Source organism: Siniperca chuatsi, linkage group LG4 (genome assembly GCF_020085105.1).
Source record: "Siniperca chuatsi isolate FFG_IHB_CAS linkage group LG4, ASM2008510v1, whole genome shotgun sequence".
Taxonomy (NCBI): domain Eukaryota; kingdom Metazoa; phylum Chordata; class Actinopteri; order Centrarchiformes; family Sinipercidae; genus Siniperca; species Siniperca chuatsi.
In genome coordinates, this window is record NC_058045.1 from 19,772,440 (window position 1) to 19,791,713 (window position 19,274).

The 19,274-nt window shown below is 43.4% G+C and overlaps 1 protein-coding gene and 1 long non-coding RNA gene across 6 annotated transcripts in view; one reads left to right on the top strand and one right to left on the bottom strand.

Moving 5' to 3' along the window:
• Window positions 1-6,294, bottom strand: part of LOC122875319 — a 55,520-nt gene extending 49,226 nt beyond the window's left edge. The window contains exon 1 of the long non-coding RNA XR_006377800.1: window positions 650-6,294. This is a non-coding gene — a long non-coding RNA (uncharacterized LOC122875319). The remainder of the gene's footprint in view (window positions 1-649) is intronic.
• The window catches only part of hipk2 (homeodomain interacting protein kinase 2), a 72,077-nt gene that overhangs the window by 1,383 nt on the left and 51,420 nt on the right, over window positions 1-19,274 (top strand). For 3 of the 5 annotated variants that reach the window (XM_044194283.1, XM_044194281.1, XM_044194282.1), the window contains 2 exons: window positions 8,191-8,295; window positions 15,374-16,550. In XM_044194283.1, the coding sequence (XP_044050218.1) occupies window positions 8,191-8,295; window positions 15,374-16,550 (1,282 nt within the window). Of the gene's footprint in view, window positions 1-8,190; window positions 8,296-15,373; window positions 16,551-19,274 lie in introns of those variants that run through there. The other 2 variants (XM_044194285.1, XM_044194284.1) reach the window with 1 other exon arrangement.

Below are 19,274 nucleotides of genomic sequence, written 5' to 3' on the forward strand. Positions count from 1 at the left end.
TACTGTAGCCTGTAGAGATGATTTTTGGACAAAGCTTACAATAGGACAGATACCCTCTAACAGTATTCATAAAGGAAACAGAGGTTCACATGCTGATCAGAAGCCTATGCAAACTGAATAGTAGCACAAAGCAAATGATGAGCCTTGATGTTTCCAAAATTTATTTTTAACAGCCTCATGTTTAATATCTTCTTGTCTACTCTATAGTCCCTCTGCTGGTGATAAAGGGAACCCCTTATTTTCTATTCAAAATTACCATTAAGAAAAAGAACTATTGAAAGTAATACTTTAACACATTTTAAAGTGACATTATACAAATATCACTAGCATAAGCGGGTTCTAATAGAAATATTTAGGTTATATAATAGGCTACTATAGAAGATGCAGCATCTTAAACTACAATAAGGTTGCTACAAACTCTTCACTAAGTGCTGCTATGTCACTATAGGAATATTGTGGTTATTTTTCATTAGGGGTGTTGAAGCTTAGAGGCATAGCCCGAGACTACGGCATTTCAACATGAAAAGAAAAGTTGAAATGAGACTCCCATGCAAAAGGTAATTAGTGTAAATTACATTCCCTGGCTTTTCCCTTCACCACAGAGAGGAGGAGAAGGGAAGAGAAAGAGGCGGCAGGGGGAATTCATTACCTTGCCTGTCCTCCTCAGAGTTGGAGAGGGTTGTTATGTAGAGCAGTCATGGAAATGACCAAAGTCTCTGGTGGAAAATAGGTGTTGGGGGTGGGGCGTCCTTCATGTAGACTAAGACTGGCTATAATGGTGATTACTCACCCTTGACTACAGGGCAACTAATAACTTCAATCTATATGATTAAGTACTTCCTCTTACAGTTTAAAGTTGAGCTTGTTGAGGAAAAAACACTTTAACAATAGACTTTTGTTTTTGTTTGCTGAACTTGATTTCACATTCATAATCATTTATTAGGAATCATTTCTTTAAACAAGGGTGAGATGGTGATCATTGTGTTCGTGTGAATCTGTGTCCACGTTCCTGTTGGTTATGCTTTTTTCCTTTTTTTTACGTGTTTGCCTTTGGTCCTTCTTGGCCCAGACAGAAGGCCATCAGGCGGGCCTGCTGGCAGGCAGGGCAGCGGTCTGATCACCCTGGGAACCTGGTCTCATAACCCAAACTGACACCTTGATGGATGTCTGATGAACGGAGCAGGTCCAGCAGCCCCCAGCTGTGGAAAAGCTAATATTCAGACAGCGCCAAACCCTGCCTGCCTGCCCTCTCCCGTGGCTAGATATGGGTGTTGTGGTGTGCTCATGCCTGCATGTGCACATGATTCTATCTGTGTATGCGACCGAATACACCCATTTGTAGGGCAGGTCTGCGAGAGGATTAGACAGCTGCCGAGCTGGGCGGAAGGCAACTTCATTTGCAGATTTGCCTCTCACAGGTCAACCAGTACTATTCCAGAGAGGATTCATTCATTCCTGCCTGGAAAAATGGACTGGAGTATGACTCAGAGGCTGATGATGATGGTGGTGGTGGTGGTGACAGGCGCTGCAGCATCACAGGCAGATTAATGTTTTATCCATCCACACGACCATTATGTGTTAATGCAACTTTAAAGTACCTTGTGGTTTCCAGGTATGGGGAATGCAACCTGCCCCTCTGAGGACAGAAGGACAGAGAGAGCCAGACTTTCCCAGAAACTGCCCTCAAATCTCTCTGTCTCCCTCCCTCTTCCCCTCACGCTTGCTTGGAGCCGCTTGATTGATGTCTTCCTCACAGGCCACGACCCAGGCTTAGAGTCCAAGGTTGCAGCTTTTTAAACTTTGATTAGAATTGCAGGAAGAACCCTGGAGGCCTTTGGGGACCACAGCAGGGTCACACCCTGTGGCAGAGTCACAGGAACCGAGGAGGGTCTCTCTTCCTGACTGTTGTGACAAGCAGGGCGGTGTGTTTAGCTCTTCAGTGTCCATAGTGGACAAAGAGAAAGGCCTGGGGAGGGAGGATAGCTAAGCAGTTGGTAAGAGATGGGGTGATAGTTAAATAGCTTGCAGGAAAGAACAGTCATCTCTCTGCAAATCCTTGTAGGTGCCATTGTGAATGTTTATCTCTTGTTTTTCACTTTCACTCAGCTGCCCTTTTGATCTGTTTATTGACCTGATGCATCACCTTATGACTTGTTTGGGAGGCGGGTTGCTCAGAAAGAGTTATGAAAATGGATAAGCTGTCTTTCCAAGTATCGCTTTTGCATTATTCAAAGCTCCCTATCACGAAAAGGAAGTGCAATCCAGTGTTCGGAGATTCTTTGTGCTATTGATTTGTTGAAGCATTTAGTAGCAAAAGCTGAGGCTTTGGAGGGAGATAGAATGTGAGTTTTATGTGAGATGAGGTGTGTGTGTAGCTCTCAGTTGAAGACTAGGGAATATGTGAGCTCTCTGATGTGCTGAAATAGTTCACAGGTGTGATCTGAAGGGTTTGGGAAACAGATGGGGTGGAGGGAGGGGAACATCAGCCTGAACTGAAATGACAGGTTAGTAGAGGCCAGTCTGACACAGGAGGCCCAGCCTTGAATATGAGCAGAATACCTCTGGCTATTTCAACAGGCTCAACTTTTCATATACTCTTTTCAGCAAATTTCTCTGGAGTAAAACTGCCTCCAGTACCCCAGCACATCATTCTTCTGGTTCTTTTTTTTTCTCATGTGGAGGAAATTCAATTGAGATGCAAGGGGACTTTGCAATTCTCATTTTCTCCTAAGTCAGTAAGCCTCCTGTTTTAGTGCTTCTGCCATATGTTTCAGACCTCTCTCGGAAACGACTCCGAAAGCCGCGCTCCGAGGTCCTTGAAGCGGGAGACCACATCAGTTGCTGACATTAGTTCGTTTTTATCAAAGTGGAAGTGGGAGGCTGGCTGGGATGGAGCCTCAACTCTGTCGACTGCTTACACAAGGCATTTCCGTATTGGTTGTCATGCATGTGTGAAGGCCCTTTTTTTCCCTGCACTGTTGTTTCACACTGTGTATGGTGTCAGCTTGTGTGGAACAGCTGCCTCTGGCTCTAACTAGCAGTGTAACAACTCCAGGCTCTGTTAAGGAGGAAACTAGTGTAACAGGGATCTTACAGTTGTTTTTTAGTTTACTTACTGGCCTGTAATATAAAAGTTTTTATATGGATTTAAGTTGCAAAAATGTGATATCTGCTTTTAAAAACTTGAAACCTACTTGAAACCTATGCTGATGTTATAAAACACATCACAGTACACTTGATTGCTGGAATTAACACTAAAACAAAAGTATTTTAATTATTTGAATTCCGAATGTGTAATTTATTCTCAAAATTGATTTGTAGCATTTGGGATGCCATGTTACCTAAAAAATGTTCATCTCCTCGTATTTGAGGATCAGCGTGAGAGTAAAACATAAATGAATGTCCATTTTAGATTTAAAATAACCTTCTCTTGCTAAAAGTAATGTAGTAAGCGCTCTACAGCAAGGATGAGAGTAGCATCTGTTATAAAGTGCTGAGAGTCTCTGCACCTTATGACACATCCATTGCTTTGATCTGCTATGAGATCTACGGTTCAAACACATTTTACTGCTTCTCAACACAGCGCAGTGAGTGAATGAAGTCTTTTGTTAACCTGGGCCTGTTAAGCAGTAATTACACAGGGATTCCTGGAGCATAAAGGGCACTTTATATGCTGAAGGTGTCAAATATATATATATGTTAATAATATTGCACAGTGCAGCATGAGCTGAGCATGATCTGCATGTTGCACGCATACCATATATTACATGCTCACTTTGCAATCATCATCCGCCAATAACCCCTCCCACCCCCACCCACTCCCTGCCCCACCCCCACGTCTATCTCTTATCTGTCCTTCCATCCCACTCTGTTTGTTGATAAGCCGAGAGGCCATTGGCCAGCACACATGGTGCCCATGTGACACTTCAGCAACAGCCTGATGGCCAGATTGGAAGCCCCCACGTATGTGTGTGTGTGTGTGTGTATCTGTGTGTGGAATTGGAAGCGGGTCTGAGAAGAGGTCTAACTACTGTAGGTTTTTTGTTCTCCGTAATCATGACCCCCACCCAAAAGCCCTCAGACTCCCCCATCGCTTCCCGCCTTACTCAGTCCCCCCAACTTGTCTTAGTGCCATCACTAACCCCCCAAACCAAACCACCGGCTTGTTTTTGGTGCACATTGTCGCAGGTCTTAATCCTATTGTTTGAGATAATGTACCCCCATTTGACATCGCACTCTCTGGAAGAGAGCTGTCGCTACCGGCTGTATTTATCACTGGCTCATTGGGCCTTTCAACTTGACACGTCACATTGCACATGCACGTACGAAGCAAGTAAAAAAGTTGAACAAAGCCTCAAATGTGGTGTAAAGACAACAGATGATGTAAGGTACTACAGCTGGATGGTGAGGGCAACTACCACACTCACTCATTTAAACAAAAGATCTTCACAGTCTCTTTATATTACATTAAGCACGGTGTGAAAAATGGTTTGCCGTTTTTAATCGAGCCTTTCATAACCGCCACATTTTTCCTCCTCATCCAAGGGAAAGAGACAAGATGGGGGAGGGGGAGGATAGAGAGGGTGTTTACGGATAGAAATGAGCAGAGAAGGACTGAATTACACAGTAAGATTAGGGCACTGAGGTTAGGGTATACACTCTCGTATTCATTGACACAGACACAGCTATGGGCTCTACCGTGTGCGGCCAGCTAATGTGCTGCCAGCCCCATCACCACTCCTGGCTTTGGCCCCTCTCGGTCATGGAAGGGAAGTGGAGCGATGGGTGGCTGCTGGCGGCCCCTTCACAGATGGCTGCAGGTACAGTGCTACGCTTGGCTGATAACCAAAGGACTTCAAAGCTCAGACGAGCGCTCAAGCCCATTTCTGTCCAGAGCCAGGAGGCAAAAGGCAAAGAACAGAGAAAGGAGACAGCAATAGACAAGGACTGGGGTAGTCAAAAGAGTCAACAGGCATGGAAATGAACAGCTTAAGCCCTTTCCTTTTCCCCTGCTTGCTTTTTGTGTAATACTTGCTCTCATATTTCTGACATACATTCATTCTCCATTTCTCATCTTATTCAATCTCATTTCATTTTTCTCTCTTTCTCTACATGCTGTGTGATTGTCATTATTCAATTACTGTGAAAGCAGTTGTGATGACACATCCCCATGCTAGTCAGCAATGGAAATAAAATGTGGCGGTCACTGTTACAGATACACCCCTCCCTCTCAAGTGATGTCTTTTTTTTCTTAATTTGATCAGATCAGGGATTCTCTTGGGAATCCCATATTCCCTGTGAAAAATCAGTTTCACTATGCAGTAAACTAACAAGTTACACATCAAAAGGAGCAGGAGGTTAAAGTGACAAAATGTGCTGAAAGAAATCTCTCAGAGATTTTAAGAATTATAGTCATGAAGTGTAAAATGGTCTCTATCTATTTAATATTCACATATGTAGAGAAAATGATTTCTTCGTTACCGCTGAATGCTGGAAAACAATTTTTTATGAGCTTTTAAGGGATAATGTAGAGGGGGAGAGATGTTACAAAGTCATTGATTCAATTAGACAATCCTGTGGCTCCTCTAATTACCTCTCCAGAACTGACATCAGAAAACGCTGAATGTCCTGACTGTAAGAAATATTTCCTCTCAGCTACATGAACATTTAGACAGTTAGTAAGATTCAGTTATAGCATAAGTGAATGATTATGGTTGTTTAATGGCAGTTCAGAAAGGTTTGAGGAAATGGTTATGCCTTTGCTATTCCTGTTATTTTATTCTTAAAGTTCTAACAAAGTGCTTTTGCAGACATTTCTTTGTAGTAGAAGCATGCTTAGCTTTGACAACCTTTTGTGCTCACAAAACAGAAACATATATTGCTGAAATTTGCTGTTCCTCATACACTTGTCTTGTATGTGTGGCCTATTATTATAAAGTTTAAGTATGCATTCATGGTAAATTAACTAAACATAATTCAGGAAGAGCAATAGCAGCACCTATTTATGTTTCTAGGCCCAAGTGTGTTGCAGCATAAAAAACAGGCTACACACCTTTTAGATCCACTCCTCACTTCAAAGCCTCAGGCACATCATGGCCAGCCAGCAGCTCTGCCTGGCGCAGCCTTTTGAACTGACCCCTCCATTCAGTATGAGAGACAGAGAGGGAGAGAGAGAATGGCAGAGAGACAGGGAGTAACTGAGATTGAAAAAGTAAGGCAGAAAATGGAGGGAGGGAGGCAGTGGAGCTGGGGTAGAGAGATGAATACCCTCTTCTGGGGGCCCATGGGCCTCAGGGGCACTGCCAGAGGTCAGGGGTGCTTGGGGGTGGGGGGTGTTTTGGGTTGGTTGGTTGGTGGTGAGGGGGTCCACTGGTCTATGAGGGATTTTGGTGGTGGTGGTGTTCTCACCCCTCGTCTCCTTTAACCTGTCTCCTTCTTACATCTGGGATCAGCGCCCGTCTCCTCAGCTCCCCTGACAGAGGCCAGCAGCTGCTGACACATACAAACATGCTCCCACCCCTCCATCACTTTTAGGGAAGCTGGCCCAGAAAAAGGCCAAAAGTTGACCTTTAGCTATGAGGACCTGTTCTCTTCCCTTTACTGCTTCAGAGCGGTCCAGGCCAGGCAAGTTGTTTTTACCTCATTAGGCCTCTGTGAGACAGAGACAGCGTGTGAGGAGGAGTTCTGCATTCATAAGCATTAAACTTAAAGACATTTGGGCAAAAACATGGCAGCGTTAAGTGGCATCCATCTCAGTAACATGGACCTCATTCAGATCCTTTAACATTTTAATAGCCTGGCCAAAAAAATACCTCAGCTAGGCTAACATTTACATCTTTATTCACAGTAAAGCATCTTACAGTGTGATGAATCATTATTTACTGGCTTCCCACAGCTCATCTTTTCCATCTGTTAAGATTAATCTCAGTTACTACTGAACTGTGAGTTTAGAAACAACTCAGACCGCAGGAACAAGCCAAAACTGGCAAATTCTTACAGTAGATGGATCTTGTTTCATGCAATTTACTAAACAAAGGTTAATAATGGTTATAATTGAAAAACCAACAACTCTTTACCTTTTATGCAAGCCAATTCAAATGTGTACTTCTCATACACGGCCTCTCAGTATGTGGGTGTTAAACTGATGGTCAGAATAGCCATTTCCTGCCTGGCTTTGACTGCTATTTGTGACTCTGAGGACACTGTAAATATAATCGGCTAAAGCCATGAATTTCACGCTGAATCAGACGCAGAGGGCTGAGTTGGCTAGCTATATTTATTACCTCAGTTCTGTGGCCAGAAAGACTCAACAGCCATGTTTACGACACTGTCAGTTGGATTAAGGACACATATTGCTTGCTAAATTGGTATGTGAACATGTGTTATAATCTTTTAAAAGCTGTTTGAATATATAGCATGGTGAGCCCCCTTACTTTGTCAAAGAAGAGACAGACAGAATGAGGGACGCTACAGAAGGAGAGAGGGTTAAAAAGAAGAAGATGAAGAGAGATTAGGAGATTAAAACAATTTATTGAGCGTGCATATGGATGAGTCACCTGCAGTATGAAGGCAGGAGTGCATGTTGAGGCATTTTAGAGGGAGAAAAAGGCATCTTTAGTCTAAATTAGTCTGATCTGTGGCCTTAATAGGCCCCAAGCAGGAGCTTCACACACCCCGCTGAAATATCACACACTCATGTCGCCTGGGGAGGCATGTGCACCATCCCCAGCTTGTATTTGATAGTAGAGAGCATAGGGAGGTGGAGTATACTGGGGGGAGAGAGGGGAGCAGAAGGCTAACAACATGTGGGGTTTATAAAGAGCTCCGATGTGAGATGGATAGAAGTTGCCTGTTTCTTCCTCTTTCTGCTGTTTCTGAGGCAGTATCAGCACTTATTATCGAACACACTGCCTGGCCTGTATGTCACAACTTGCCATTCAAAAACACCCTGCGCCATCCTGGTTTCAAACTGACACCTTGCAAACAACTGAGAGCTGAAAGTAACTGCCGGGCATTGGTAGTTTTTTTTTTACCAGCTGTACATAAAACAAACAAGAAAAAAAAGAAATCTGCAAAGTATTTTCATTCAGGTATTTCTTTTCCTAGCAACTCATTCCTCTTCTCTTTTTGTATTTTTTTTAAAGCTAGACATTCCTGTCAGTTTGCTGTTTAAATACATCTGTGTTTTAGAAATGCAGGAAGTGGTGGCCCTGTCTGTGTGTGATTGGTCCCAGGTGCCTGGTCAGGTTGGACTGGTTCCTCTGTTGTCGGGGTTCATCACAGGATTTCAAAGAGGTGGGGCATCAGATTAATCCCTCTGGGTGTGTGTTTTGGGGTGGTGATTTCATGCATGTTGTAACTACGTAGCTAAGATGTTAGAGCTTTGACAAATAGTTGAGAAAGTCCTAACAACAAAGTGACACACACACACACGTGGAGTCTCAGAACTGTACTGTTTCATATCTGTCGGTACACGCCTATTGACACGTGCATACACACATTCTGCACACATGCAGAGAGTTGTGTGTGTGGTGTTGGACGCATCCTTATTGGAGGTGAGCGTGTCGAAAGGAATATCGATAGTGCTCATATTCCAGAAATGTAGTAAAGAGTTAAGAGTAAAGACTATAAACTCACTTACCATTTTGGGTGTGATAATCATATTAGTGGGGTTAACACAATTCTGAACCTCACATACTGAATGGTAAGATATTAGGTAACCCATGCAACAAGAAATGAAAATGGTGGTGGATTATTTTAGATGTTTTTAAAACATTTTTAAATTCCTTTGTTTTGTTTTTTCATCTGTCAATTGATCATTTTTGTCTGAGAATATAATTATATTTGTGTGTCCAGGAAGAAATCAGACCCTCATTCTACTCTGGGCCTTCTGTTGAGTGAATGTTAGGGTGATGATAATGACTAAAATGTTGATAGGGAGCTAACAGGAACCTGGCTCTTTGTGTTTGTGTAGGCAGGCATGCGTGTCCCTGTGTGAACATCGGCATTATTGTATTTAATTTTGTGTTTGCATATGACTGGCTTTTGTCCTTCACTTACTGAAGCCCAGTTCTTTCAAAACCTCAGGTTGCAGTATGTACGAGCAGAAAACAAGGCTGCCATTCACATTCACACTAAAACCTCATACTTTGTCTGTAGATTGTAGCACAACATAGTCGGCAAGCAACAAAATCCATACTGCACTGGCCCCTCTCAAATCAATTTGGCAATGTATAATGTTTTCTCCCACATTGTACTCATCTGTGTGTCCTCCCCCATTGTTTTCTATGTCGGGTTACTGTTTCTTGCCTGCAGTTCTCCTATGCTGATCTCATTATAGTACATTGTGTCCAGCTGTCATTGTTGATCCTAATGACATAAGAGGAAGTGTGGTGTAGTCGGGCATTTTTTTCTTACTGTGTGCAAATGATAAGCATTGTGGAAAGCGGCTGCTTATCAGGTGTGTGTCCCTGCATGGCCCCGCACTTTGCAACTGTCGTCGAAGCTGCGCAGCTTGATGCGCACAGTGGATGTCAATGGTAGTACAGTCAAGCCATGAGTTAACAGGTGCCATTGGTTTATGGTCAGGCACGTGTTCAGCTCGCTCCTTCTCATTTTATGCTGCCACACACAAGACTGCACAGAACAAATAGTTTCTTCTTATCTTTTCCACATTCAACGCTTTACTTCTGCTGTAGCAAGGGCATTTATTACCAGGCTTCTTTCTTTCTTTCTTTCTTTCTTTCTTTCTTTCTTTCTTTCTTTCTGTCTTTATTTCTTTCTTTCTGTCTTTCTTTCTTTCTTTCTTTCTTTCTTTCTGTCTGTCTGTCTGTCTGTCTTTCTTTCTTTCTTTTTTGTCTTTCTTTCTTTCTGTCTATCTTTCTTTTTTGTCTGTCTGTCTTTCTGTCTGTCAGTCTTTCTTTTTTGTCTGTCTTTCTTTCTTTCTGTCTGTCTTTCTTTCTTTCTGTCTTTCTTTCTTTGTTTTCTTTCTTTCTGTTTTTGTGTCTTTCTGTATGTCTTTCTTTGTCTTTCTATCTTTCCTTCTGTCTGTCTGTCTGTCTGTCTTCTTTCTCTCTTTCTGATTGTCTTTCTTTCTGTGTGCCTGTGTGTCTATCTTTCTGTCTGTCTTTCTGCCTGTCTCTCTTTCTGTGTTAGTGTCTGTCTTTCTTTCTGTCTGTCTCTCTTTCTGTGTGTCTGTTTCTTTCTGTCTGTCTCACTTTCTGTGTGTCTGTCTTTCTGTCTTTCTTTCTGTCTGTCTGTCTTTGCTAGTCTTTCTTTTTCTTTTTTTTCTTTGTCTCTTTCTATTTTTCTTTGTTTCTTTCTGACTGTCTTTCTTTCTGTGTGTCTGTCCGTCTGTCTGTCTGTCTGTCTTTCTGTCTTCCTGTCTGTATGTCTTTATTTGTGTTTTTGTGACTTTCTGTCTGTCTTTCTTTGTCTTTCTATCTTTCCTTCTGTCTGTCTGTCTTCTGTCTTTTTTCTGTCTTTCTTTCTCTCGGTGGGGAGGAAGTTGGGTGCTGTGCTTTGTACACTTGCTACACTCGTGATTTGTTTAATAAGAAATCCAGCTCAAGCAGAGCCACTCTGCCACCACTTCCTCCTCCCCCTCGCACTCCTCCTCATCTCCCGCTCCTCTCCTCCACCCTGTGCCTTGGTTCAGCGCCTGGTTAGGCTGACCTGGCAGTATAAACAAGGCAAATGTTTTTCTCACACCAGCCGTTTTATGACCACACTTACAACGTGAATAGCAGCCTCCTTATGTACTGACAGTTACCCTGGGGAGCCAGGTTTTTCAGCTCTACTTTAGATTAGAAATGTTAATATTTTAACTTTAACTACACAAATAATCATTGCTCAGGTAGACCCTAAGAAAGCTAATAACGTATTCAGAGTTGTGTTTCACATCAGTTGATGTGAATGTGTGTAGCTGTATGCACCTCTTTGTATTGGTGCTCCTGTGTGCAACTGCATGTGGACATGTGTGCTATTGCTTGTGTGTGTCTGTTCTTGCTTATGTAGCTATGCATGTGCTGACTGAACATGTTATCTCACAGCTAACACAACATGTTGTATCTTTGGCTGTTTGCTTCCAGGAAGGGGAGAGTTGAGGGAGTGTCACATTTACAGCAGGCTTGTTGCTGATTAACAACTCCTGTGTATGTCTGTCTGTCTAACAGCATTTATATTTGCCTTTTAGGCTGTTAATATGCTCGATGGATATCCGTCCTCTTTTGTGTATTTGTAAGAGAGAGGAGAGAAATGGTGAGGCAATTCCTACTGGTCAAATACTGTGGTCAGGATAAGCATAAAGGCTGATGGAGCAGCAGCCTGCGTGACAGTATCTCCCAGAGAGCTCGTCTGATGCATTATTCTATAAATAAGCAGAGATGAGAGAGCTAAAAAAGCAGACAGGATGGTCAATAGTGGCCGCTGGTGAGAGAGAGAGATGCAGTGTCAAGCTCCAGCTCCCCGACTGAGGGCAGAACTCAGGCAGGAGGCAGGAACACAAGGCTAGGCTGCTCTGTATGGACAATATGTTCCTCTTCTGTGGTGCGTTCACTGTTGTGTTTAACCACAAAGTCACTGTCCCCACTACAGTTTTTCCACCAGTCGTTCTGTTGGCCATGATACCCGTGCACATGGGGCATCCCTCAAATTAAAGATGCATATATAGATGGGTGACAAATTAAAAGAAAACCTGGATACATGAGTTAAGAAACAAATGCAGGTGCTTCCATACAGAGTACAGGGGCTCACTGAATGGTACAATATAGATGTGAATCATATGCTATGGCCCTTGCAGTCATCCTGTACACCTATGGAAGAGTTTTGACTGACATGGTAGACGGTGCTCTCCACCACTATCATCAAAATTCCAAATGAAGGAATGTCTTTTGGAAGAATGGTTTTCATTCCTCCAGGAGATTTTCAGAAACTTGGAGCAGCTATAACAGGGTGAATTGAAGCTGTTCTGGTGGCCCAATATCTTACTAAGACACATTATGTTGGTCTTTCCTTTAGTTTGTCTTCCGCCTGTATGTGTCAGGGTGTTCAGAAAAGGGTTGAAGGTGTGGCAATCAGTACCCCAACACCCACATGTAAACAGCAGCGAAGGGTGAGATAATGCTTTGTCTGCACAGTCAGAAATAATTTCCCAGTGATTTGCACATAACTTTGAGAACAGGCATGGATGAGTTGAATGATAGGCAGGTTTTATATTGAAAGACTATTTGAAATTACAAAGGACTACTTGGCAGTTTTGGTGGCATCTAAAGGCGTCCTCATCAATACTCTCTGTCATGTTGTCAGCAGAGTATAAATGACGGGTTTAATAAAAGAGAGCAAACAGAGGCAGGTCACAGGCTAGAATGTGAGGGCCTGCTCTCCATGCTCTATTCTCCTTCCCTCCTTTTCAGTCCGTCTCTCACCCTCGCATGGCATGCAGAACGGTCCTGATCCTCCCAAAAAGGAGATTAACAAACCCCTGACAGAGAAGTAATCTCTCTGAAAACAGTGACTACCACCATTTCAACATGCTGCCTCTAAACAGTGGAAAATGTCTCTGCTTAATTGCAGTATGTGGGACACACAGTGTTCCTTTAGGTATGCTAAATGGAAAGCCTTGGCTACTGAAGGCATTCCAACATTGTAAATGCACAACAATGGACCTTTACAGTTTTGCGCTTGGCATAGAGTTCAGAAATTCAAATAAACTTCAGAAGGACATTTTCAAGGGAATGTCTTTTGCACTGTGTTGTTTCAGACAACAGTATAGAGGGTTTGGTTGTTCAGATTCTAGATCATAAATATGTTTGAACTTCAGTTTGGGTGAAGAGTGATTCACGAGGACTGGAGCCGCTTTCCCAATGAAGTATAATTGGTCACATTGTTGCCCGTGTATGTTGTCATGAGATAACATTCCAGCCATTTGACCTCTTACTTTTGGTTCATTTAATTACTTATCTGTGTTCCACACAGGGCTCTAAACTATGATGCTGTTTGTACAGCTTTTAGTTTTATAGCAAAACCAGCTGTGCAGAATTTCTTTACAAGTCAAAGCTGAATTTCAAGAGGTTCCTATGCATTTCTAAACATTTTTGTCAGCTATATTTTAGTCACATGAGGAACATGTGTGGCCCTCAGTTCATTGCACCGTGTAGGCAATGTCAAGTGAACTCTTTGACCACAGTGTTAAAACTGACAGAGTGAATGAGTGACTAAGATCAGGGTTGAGGAGGAATTCATGTGATGCCAATGCAAAGAGCAGCTAGCCTCAATCTGGACTTGTAAAACCTTGAGCTATCCATAATCATGCTGGCAAATATGTAATGCTGGAATTTTCCATAAGAGGAGCAAGCCCGCTCTGTGTCTGTCCATCCCTCTTTGTGTTCATCAGTCTGTGCCTGTGATTATCCTGTCAGGCTCTCAGTCACACACTGTTGACGCCGCTCTGTGACACAACCCATCATTCAAATTATTTTTAGCATAAAGTCCAGGCACAGGAATTGGTAATCCAAGGAGTGACATCTGGCCTTCAGGGCTTATGTGATTAGCAGAGAGCCTTGCCCCTAATAGCCTAGCGGACCATCTTCATTACCTCTCTGGACCAGCCATACCTACGGGACTGGCCATGAAGTGACTAGGCGTGGGCACACTTCAAAACACTTCATCTTAATGATTGTTCAGACCACATATGTGCAGATATCATGGCTGAGGCTTAAATAAGTATTACAGTAAGCATGGAGGTGCCATGCTACATCAGCTACTGTACAACATCCACCAGGCTTACAGTGAGCCCTCTAATGTGCACTGCAGCTTCAATCCTGCAGCATTAGGGCTAAGACCAGATGACCACGCAGATAACTAGTAAGTCTAAGCAAGGCCACAGAGAGACTTAAAAAAATCTAAAAAGGAGGAGGAAGAGAGGTTAGGAGAGTTAAAGAAGACAAATGAAGCAAAGTATAGTGCAGGGCTGCCAACTTCCTACTGAATTAATCATCATCACCACTCAAAGGGCTAATAATGACAAAGTGACCAGATATGTTCCCTCCTCTCTGTTTTCTGTCCACAGAATAAAGCCCACAATTATGGATGTCCTCCTGTCTTGAAGGGAAATGGTCCTCTAATTATCTTTGAACAAAACAAAACTTCCCAGCTTTCTATTAAACACACAAAAGCAGCATTTTTTTCCAACAGCAAACAAAGTTTAAGGGCTGTTTGCATGCATGGATTTTGTTAGTGTTTGTGTGCGAGCTGCAACCATTACATTCTTTGATTCGTGCATCAGTTGATCAACAGCAAGGCCTAATTGCGTGGGCGTTGGCATGGCCAGGTGGAAGCTCTTAGTTTGTTAGCAGTAAACTCATTTTGTGTTTACTGGAAACTGTTTAAACATAGCATTACTACAAGTCTCATATAATCTTCCTTGTGCTGTAATAATCATTTCAATGTTACAAACAAGCCTGTTAGCAAAGAGAGAGATAAAGAAAGGGACTATTTTGGGCAGTTGTTTGCTTGGAGAAGCTTTTGCTTATTCTGAGGCAGCTTGTTCCCAGGAGTTCAGAGCACAGCCTCGCTGCAGTTTTGCTTTTGTTTTGTTGTCTTCGGGATCTGTAGTTGAGAGGGAGTTCAGTGCCCCTCTCCTGCTCTCAGTTACTTGAACGAAATTTCTTCCACCACCTTCCCTAAACTGAGTAATTGTGTACCAATAAATGCAAGGGCTGGGTTGTGTAGAAGGGAAAGAAATTGCAATCATTCCTCAAGACATTTTGTGGGCCTTTTTTTGTGTTGCTCCGCTGTGTCTGTGGTGTGTCCCATGAAAGGGTATTCTTTTAGTATTCACTCAGCCTATTTACTTTGCTGCAGATGGGAACAGTGGGGAAATGGCATTTCCTCTGCATGAACCAGTGGTTTGCATAAGCACTACTCAATCTAAACCTGCTTATCTTTCTGCTAAACATTCTGGCTTTTATTTATGTTATGTAACAATATAAAAAAATGTCATAACATTGTATTAAAAAAACAATCCCTTTCCCTCCAGTTTTAATGATGTAATATCTGATGTTATATTACAAAAATAATAGACGACGGTACTAATTAGAAACAATTTAATGCCAAAGCAACAAATGCTTAATGACATTTTGAAGGTTATTTAATGCTTGTTACTTTACTATGATGTTAAAGAGTTCAAGAGGTTAATATGCTAATGCATCAGCATATATGCTTGGTGTTTTAATGACCTACTCTGACCCAAGCTGTCTTTATTTAAAGCTTCTGGCTACCGCTCGTGTTTCAGACACTCTCAATTTCCTAACCTCTCACTTTCATTCCCCTCCTGTCCTCTTTGCTCCTCCCCTCTGTTCCCCTCTTGTCACAGGTATGGCCTCGCAAGTGCAAGTGTTCTCCCCTCACACTCTCCAATCAAGTGCCTTCTTTAGCGTGAAGAAACTGAAGGTGGAGCAGAGTTGTAACTGGGATATGACAGGGTACGGCACACACAGCAAAGTCTACAGCCACAACAGCAGCAAGAACTTGTCATCCGCCAGTGGCCCCCTAGGCATCAATAGCTCCCTGCAGGTCGCCAGCTCCACCCTGCCCTACGAGCAGGCACTCATCTTCCCAGCCAGCGCTGGCCACATTGTGGTCGCCTCAGCCAGCAGCACTTCGGGGGCCGTGGGGTCTCTGCTGGGCAGCGGGGGTGGAGGCAGCAGCAGCAACAGCAGTGGTGGTGGAGGTGGCGGCGGCGGCGGCAGTGGTTTGGGTGGTGGGGTTGGTGTTCACAACCTGACACGCCGCAGCACGGTCAGTCTCCTAGATACCTACCAGCGATGCGGGCTTAAACGCAAGAGTGAGGAACTTGACAACAACAGCAGTGTGCAGATCATTGAGGAGCACGGCCCACTGATGATCCAGAACGGAGCAGCCAGTGGAGCCACGGTGGCCACAGCCGCCACCTCCACGGCAACGTCCAAGAACAGCGGCTCCAACAGTGAGGGGGACTACCAGCTGGTGCAACATGAGGTGCTCTGCTCCATAACCAACACCTATGAAGTGTTGGAATTCTTGGGGCGAGGAACCTTTGGACAGGTGGTTAAGTGTTGGAAGAGGGGCACCAATGAGATAGTAGCGATCAAGATCTTGAAAAACCACCCGTCGTATGCACGGCAGGGACAGATCGAGGTCAGCATTCTGGCACGTCTCAGCACGGAGAGTGCAGATGACTACAACTTTGTGAGGGCCTACGAGTGCTTCCAGCACAAGAACCACACGTGCCTGGTGTTTGAGATGCTGGAGCAGAACCTGTACGACTTCCTCAAGCAGAACAAGTTCAGCCCTCTGCCGCTCAAATACATCAGACCCGTGCTACAGCAAGTGGCCACAGCGCTAATGAAACTGAAGAGCCTGGGCCTGATCCACGCCGACCTGAAGCCAGAGAACATAATGCTTGTGGACCCGTCTCGACAGCCCTACAGGGTCAAAGTCATTGACTTTGGCTCAGCTAGCCATGTGTCCAAAGCAGTCTGCTCCACTTATCTACAGTCCAGATACTACAGGTAAGAGCTGCAACTTTGAAATAATTAGTTTTTTATGAAATGCATATGAAAGACTTAATTTAGGTATTTTATGTCACATTGCAGATGCAAAGAGGAAATGGCACAAAGAAAAAGAGATGCGTCCCTGTTTGTCCCTGGATGATCATTGTGCTTTCTGCATCTTGTTTATTTATCCCTGTTTAATAGCAGTGTTTTCATAGTTGAGCTGATTATTTGGCCAAACACCCAGATTTGCTGCCAGTCTTATGAGTTGCTGCTGAAGTTCTCTCTCTTCACTCCGATTCTACCTTTCCTGTTGGCTTGTTTACCCTCATAGTTAACCCCCCTTCCAATGTGGGATGGGACAGTAAAACTCAAAGGTTTGCTGAGTAGCCAGCTGCTTATTACTGCTTGTTTAATGTGATTAAAAAAAACAGGCATGTTTTAATGTTACTGTGAATATTGTTAAAGGCCTCCAAAACTTGGTGAAGCTCTGGTAAAGATGTGACAAACCACGGAAATATTTTAAGCAATTGAGAGGTTTTGGGGACGAAGGTGTTTTTTTCCCTGTTTTTCAATAGAGGGTTTTTGAAAAGATCTCAGAGAAACTCCCTCATTGAAGAAGGGCACCAATCATGTGGGGTGGCAGCCTGCCCACAGGCTTCTATTCACCCATCTCATCCCCAGGCCCCTGGACCCTCAGCCCCCCATCACCGTGGCTGGCTCCCATTTCCCCCGGGATAGAGATGAGGGGTCAGCCTGAGTTCTCCTGTAATATGTGCCTGTAATCCACACCAGCGGGCCCTGCATTAGAACCAGATGAGTCTCTGGGAAGGCCTTTCTTTCTTCTCCCAGTATTTCTTAAACTTTTTCGCCCATAGCAAACAGTGTGTTTAGGTTTCAGCAGAGGCAGCATTCGGGGGAACTGTGTGAGGAATCAAACAGTGTCCATGTCTGTACAGAGAGAAGCTTTGTTTGGGGCTCAGGCCTGGTGCCGGGGCCATGGCTGAGGCTGAGGGAAGAACAGGTGTGTGTATGGTACAGCACACGTAAACACACACACACCCACACACATATACCCACACACACATGCCAGGTGGTGGCTCTGCAACTGTGCATAGTGCAGATTCTGTCAAGAGAAGTTTGTGGTCCCTGCATAGTGGATTCTGTTGATAGAGTTTGGTTTTGATATCTTTACAGTTTATCACTGGCTTTTTAAATATGCTACACTAAGCACCAAGGCTTACTGTAGCGAGAACTAAGAGTAAACAGTAATGGAATTCAAACTGCTGCATTCAAAAGATTTAAAAAAAATCCTGATCATCTTTTATCACATCTGACAGGTGTATTATTTTATCTGAGCAATAGTGTTTATTGAACTGTATTCTATAAACACTTCTCTCCAACTGTCTCCTAAATCTACAGTATATTAAGATCCCTGTATGGGAATTGGATTGTACATGTCAACAGGGCAGTGCTGTTATATCAGTTTAAGTAGCTCATCCTGAAATAAACACCACTAGTAGCCTGTTGTTGTTACTCCTGGGCTGTAGGTCAACAAGCAGGCCATAAAATGTTCCTTTTTGTTTTGTCAGGGAGTGACGAGTGGAGGAGAATGGAGAGATCATCCCTTCATTTCCTCTTGGCAGTGGAGGAAGGGAAAGAATGGCTGACATTGAAAATTACCCACCAGCCACCAAAACCTAGACCAGGGACTTGGTGACCCTGGTTTGAGGCATTGGGAGTGGTGTGTGTTTGTGTGTCTGTGTCACAGGGCTTTCTGTACTGCATAATGTCATGCACTTACTGTATGTCAACAACAAGACTGTGTGTGCTTTACCAGGACTAATTGTGAGGAATGAGGCAAGTCTTACAATTCAATTCAGAAAATGAGCTCATGGGAGATGAGCACTGCGGGTGTCTTAGTATTGCATGCAGTTTGGGCAGCAAACAAACTTTGGCTGCGGGTAGAGTTCATGGTGAGTTCAGAAGCTTAGAGAAGAACATCAAACCATCTTTGATGATTTCCGATGAGAAGATAGCAGGATAGTTTCTGTTCTGCAGATGGTAGGGTAGAAATTACATATAGGTGTTTATTGCCAGCTCCAACCTGCTGGCTCTGTGTTACTCAATATCCCCCACAACAGCAAAAACATCCCCCTGTTGTCTTCTTTGATTCTTGTTAAATAAAATAGGTGGAAAAAATAGGTGTCTTGTCTTAGTGCACTTAGGTTTTTCTCAAAAAGCCCTGTTTTTGATTGATGAGGTGAAATGACATGAGACTGGGATAATGGTATGGAGGACAGCAATGTGTTTGTCTTTCTTATTTTCCTCTTTTTACAACCTCTTCATATAGATGAGAATGAAGAAAGAATCTTAAGCCCATTGTAGACATTATACCTACAAAGCCATTATCACGCGCTTTTGCTCACATCTATCTGGTGCGGATTTCATACCCCTCACATATGGCTGTTTGTATTTTGGCTGTCATAGATAGCGTATGCTGGTGATGTCGTATGTGCTGTAAGAACCTTGCAAATGACTTATGGATTTTCCACAAGGTTGACTCATGCAAATAAAACACAGTATTCAAGGTAAACAAATGATGTGCTATTTGCAAGAACAGCTCTCAGGGTGCTTAGAGTTTCAACTTTGTTCACTTCAGTGCTTAGCGAATACAGGCTCATGTAGCTGAGCTCATCTATCCCTGTCAAATAGGCCTGTCTGTATCACTTCTACACTTGG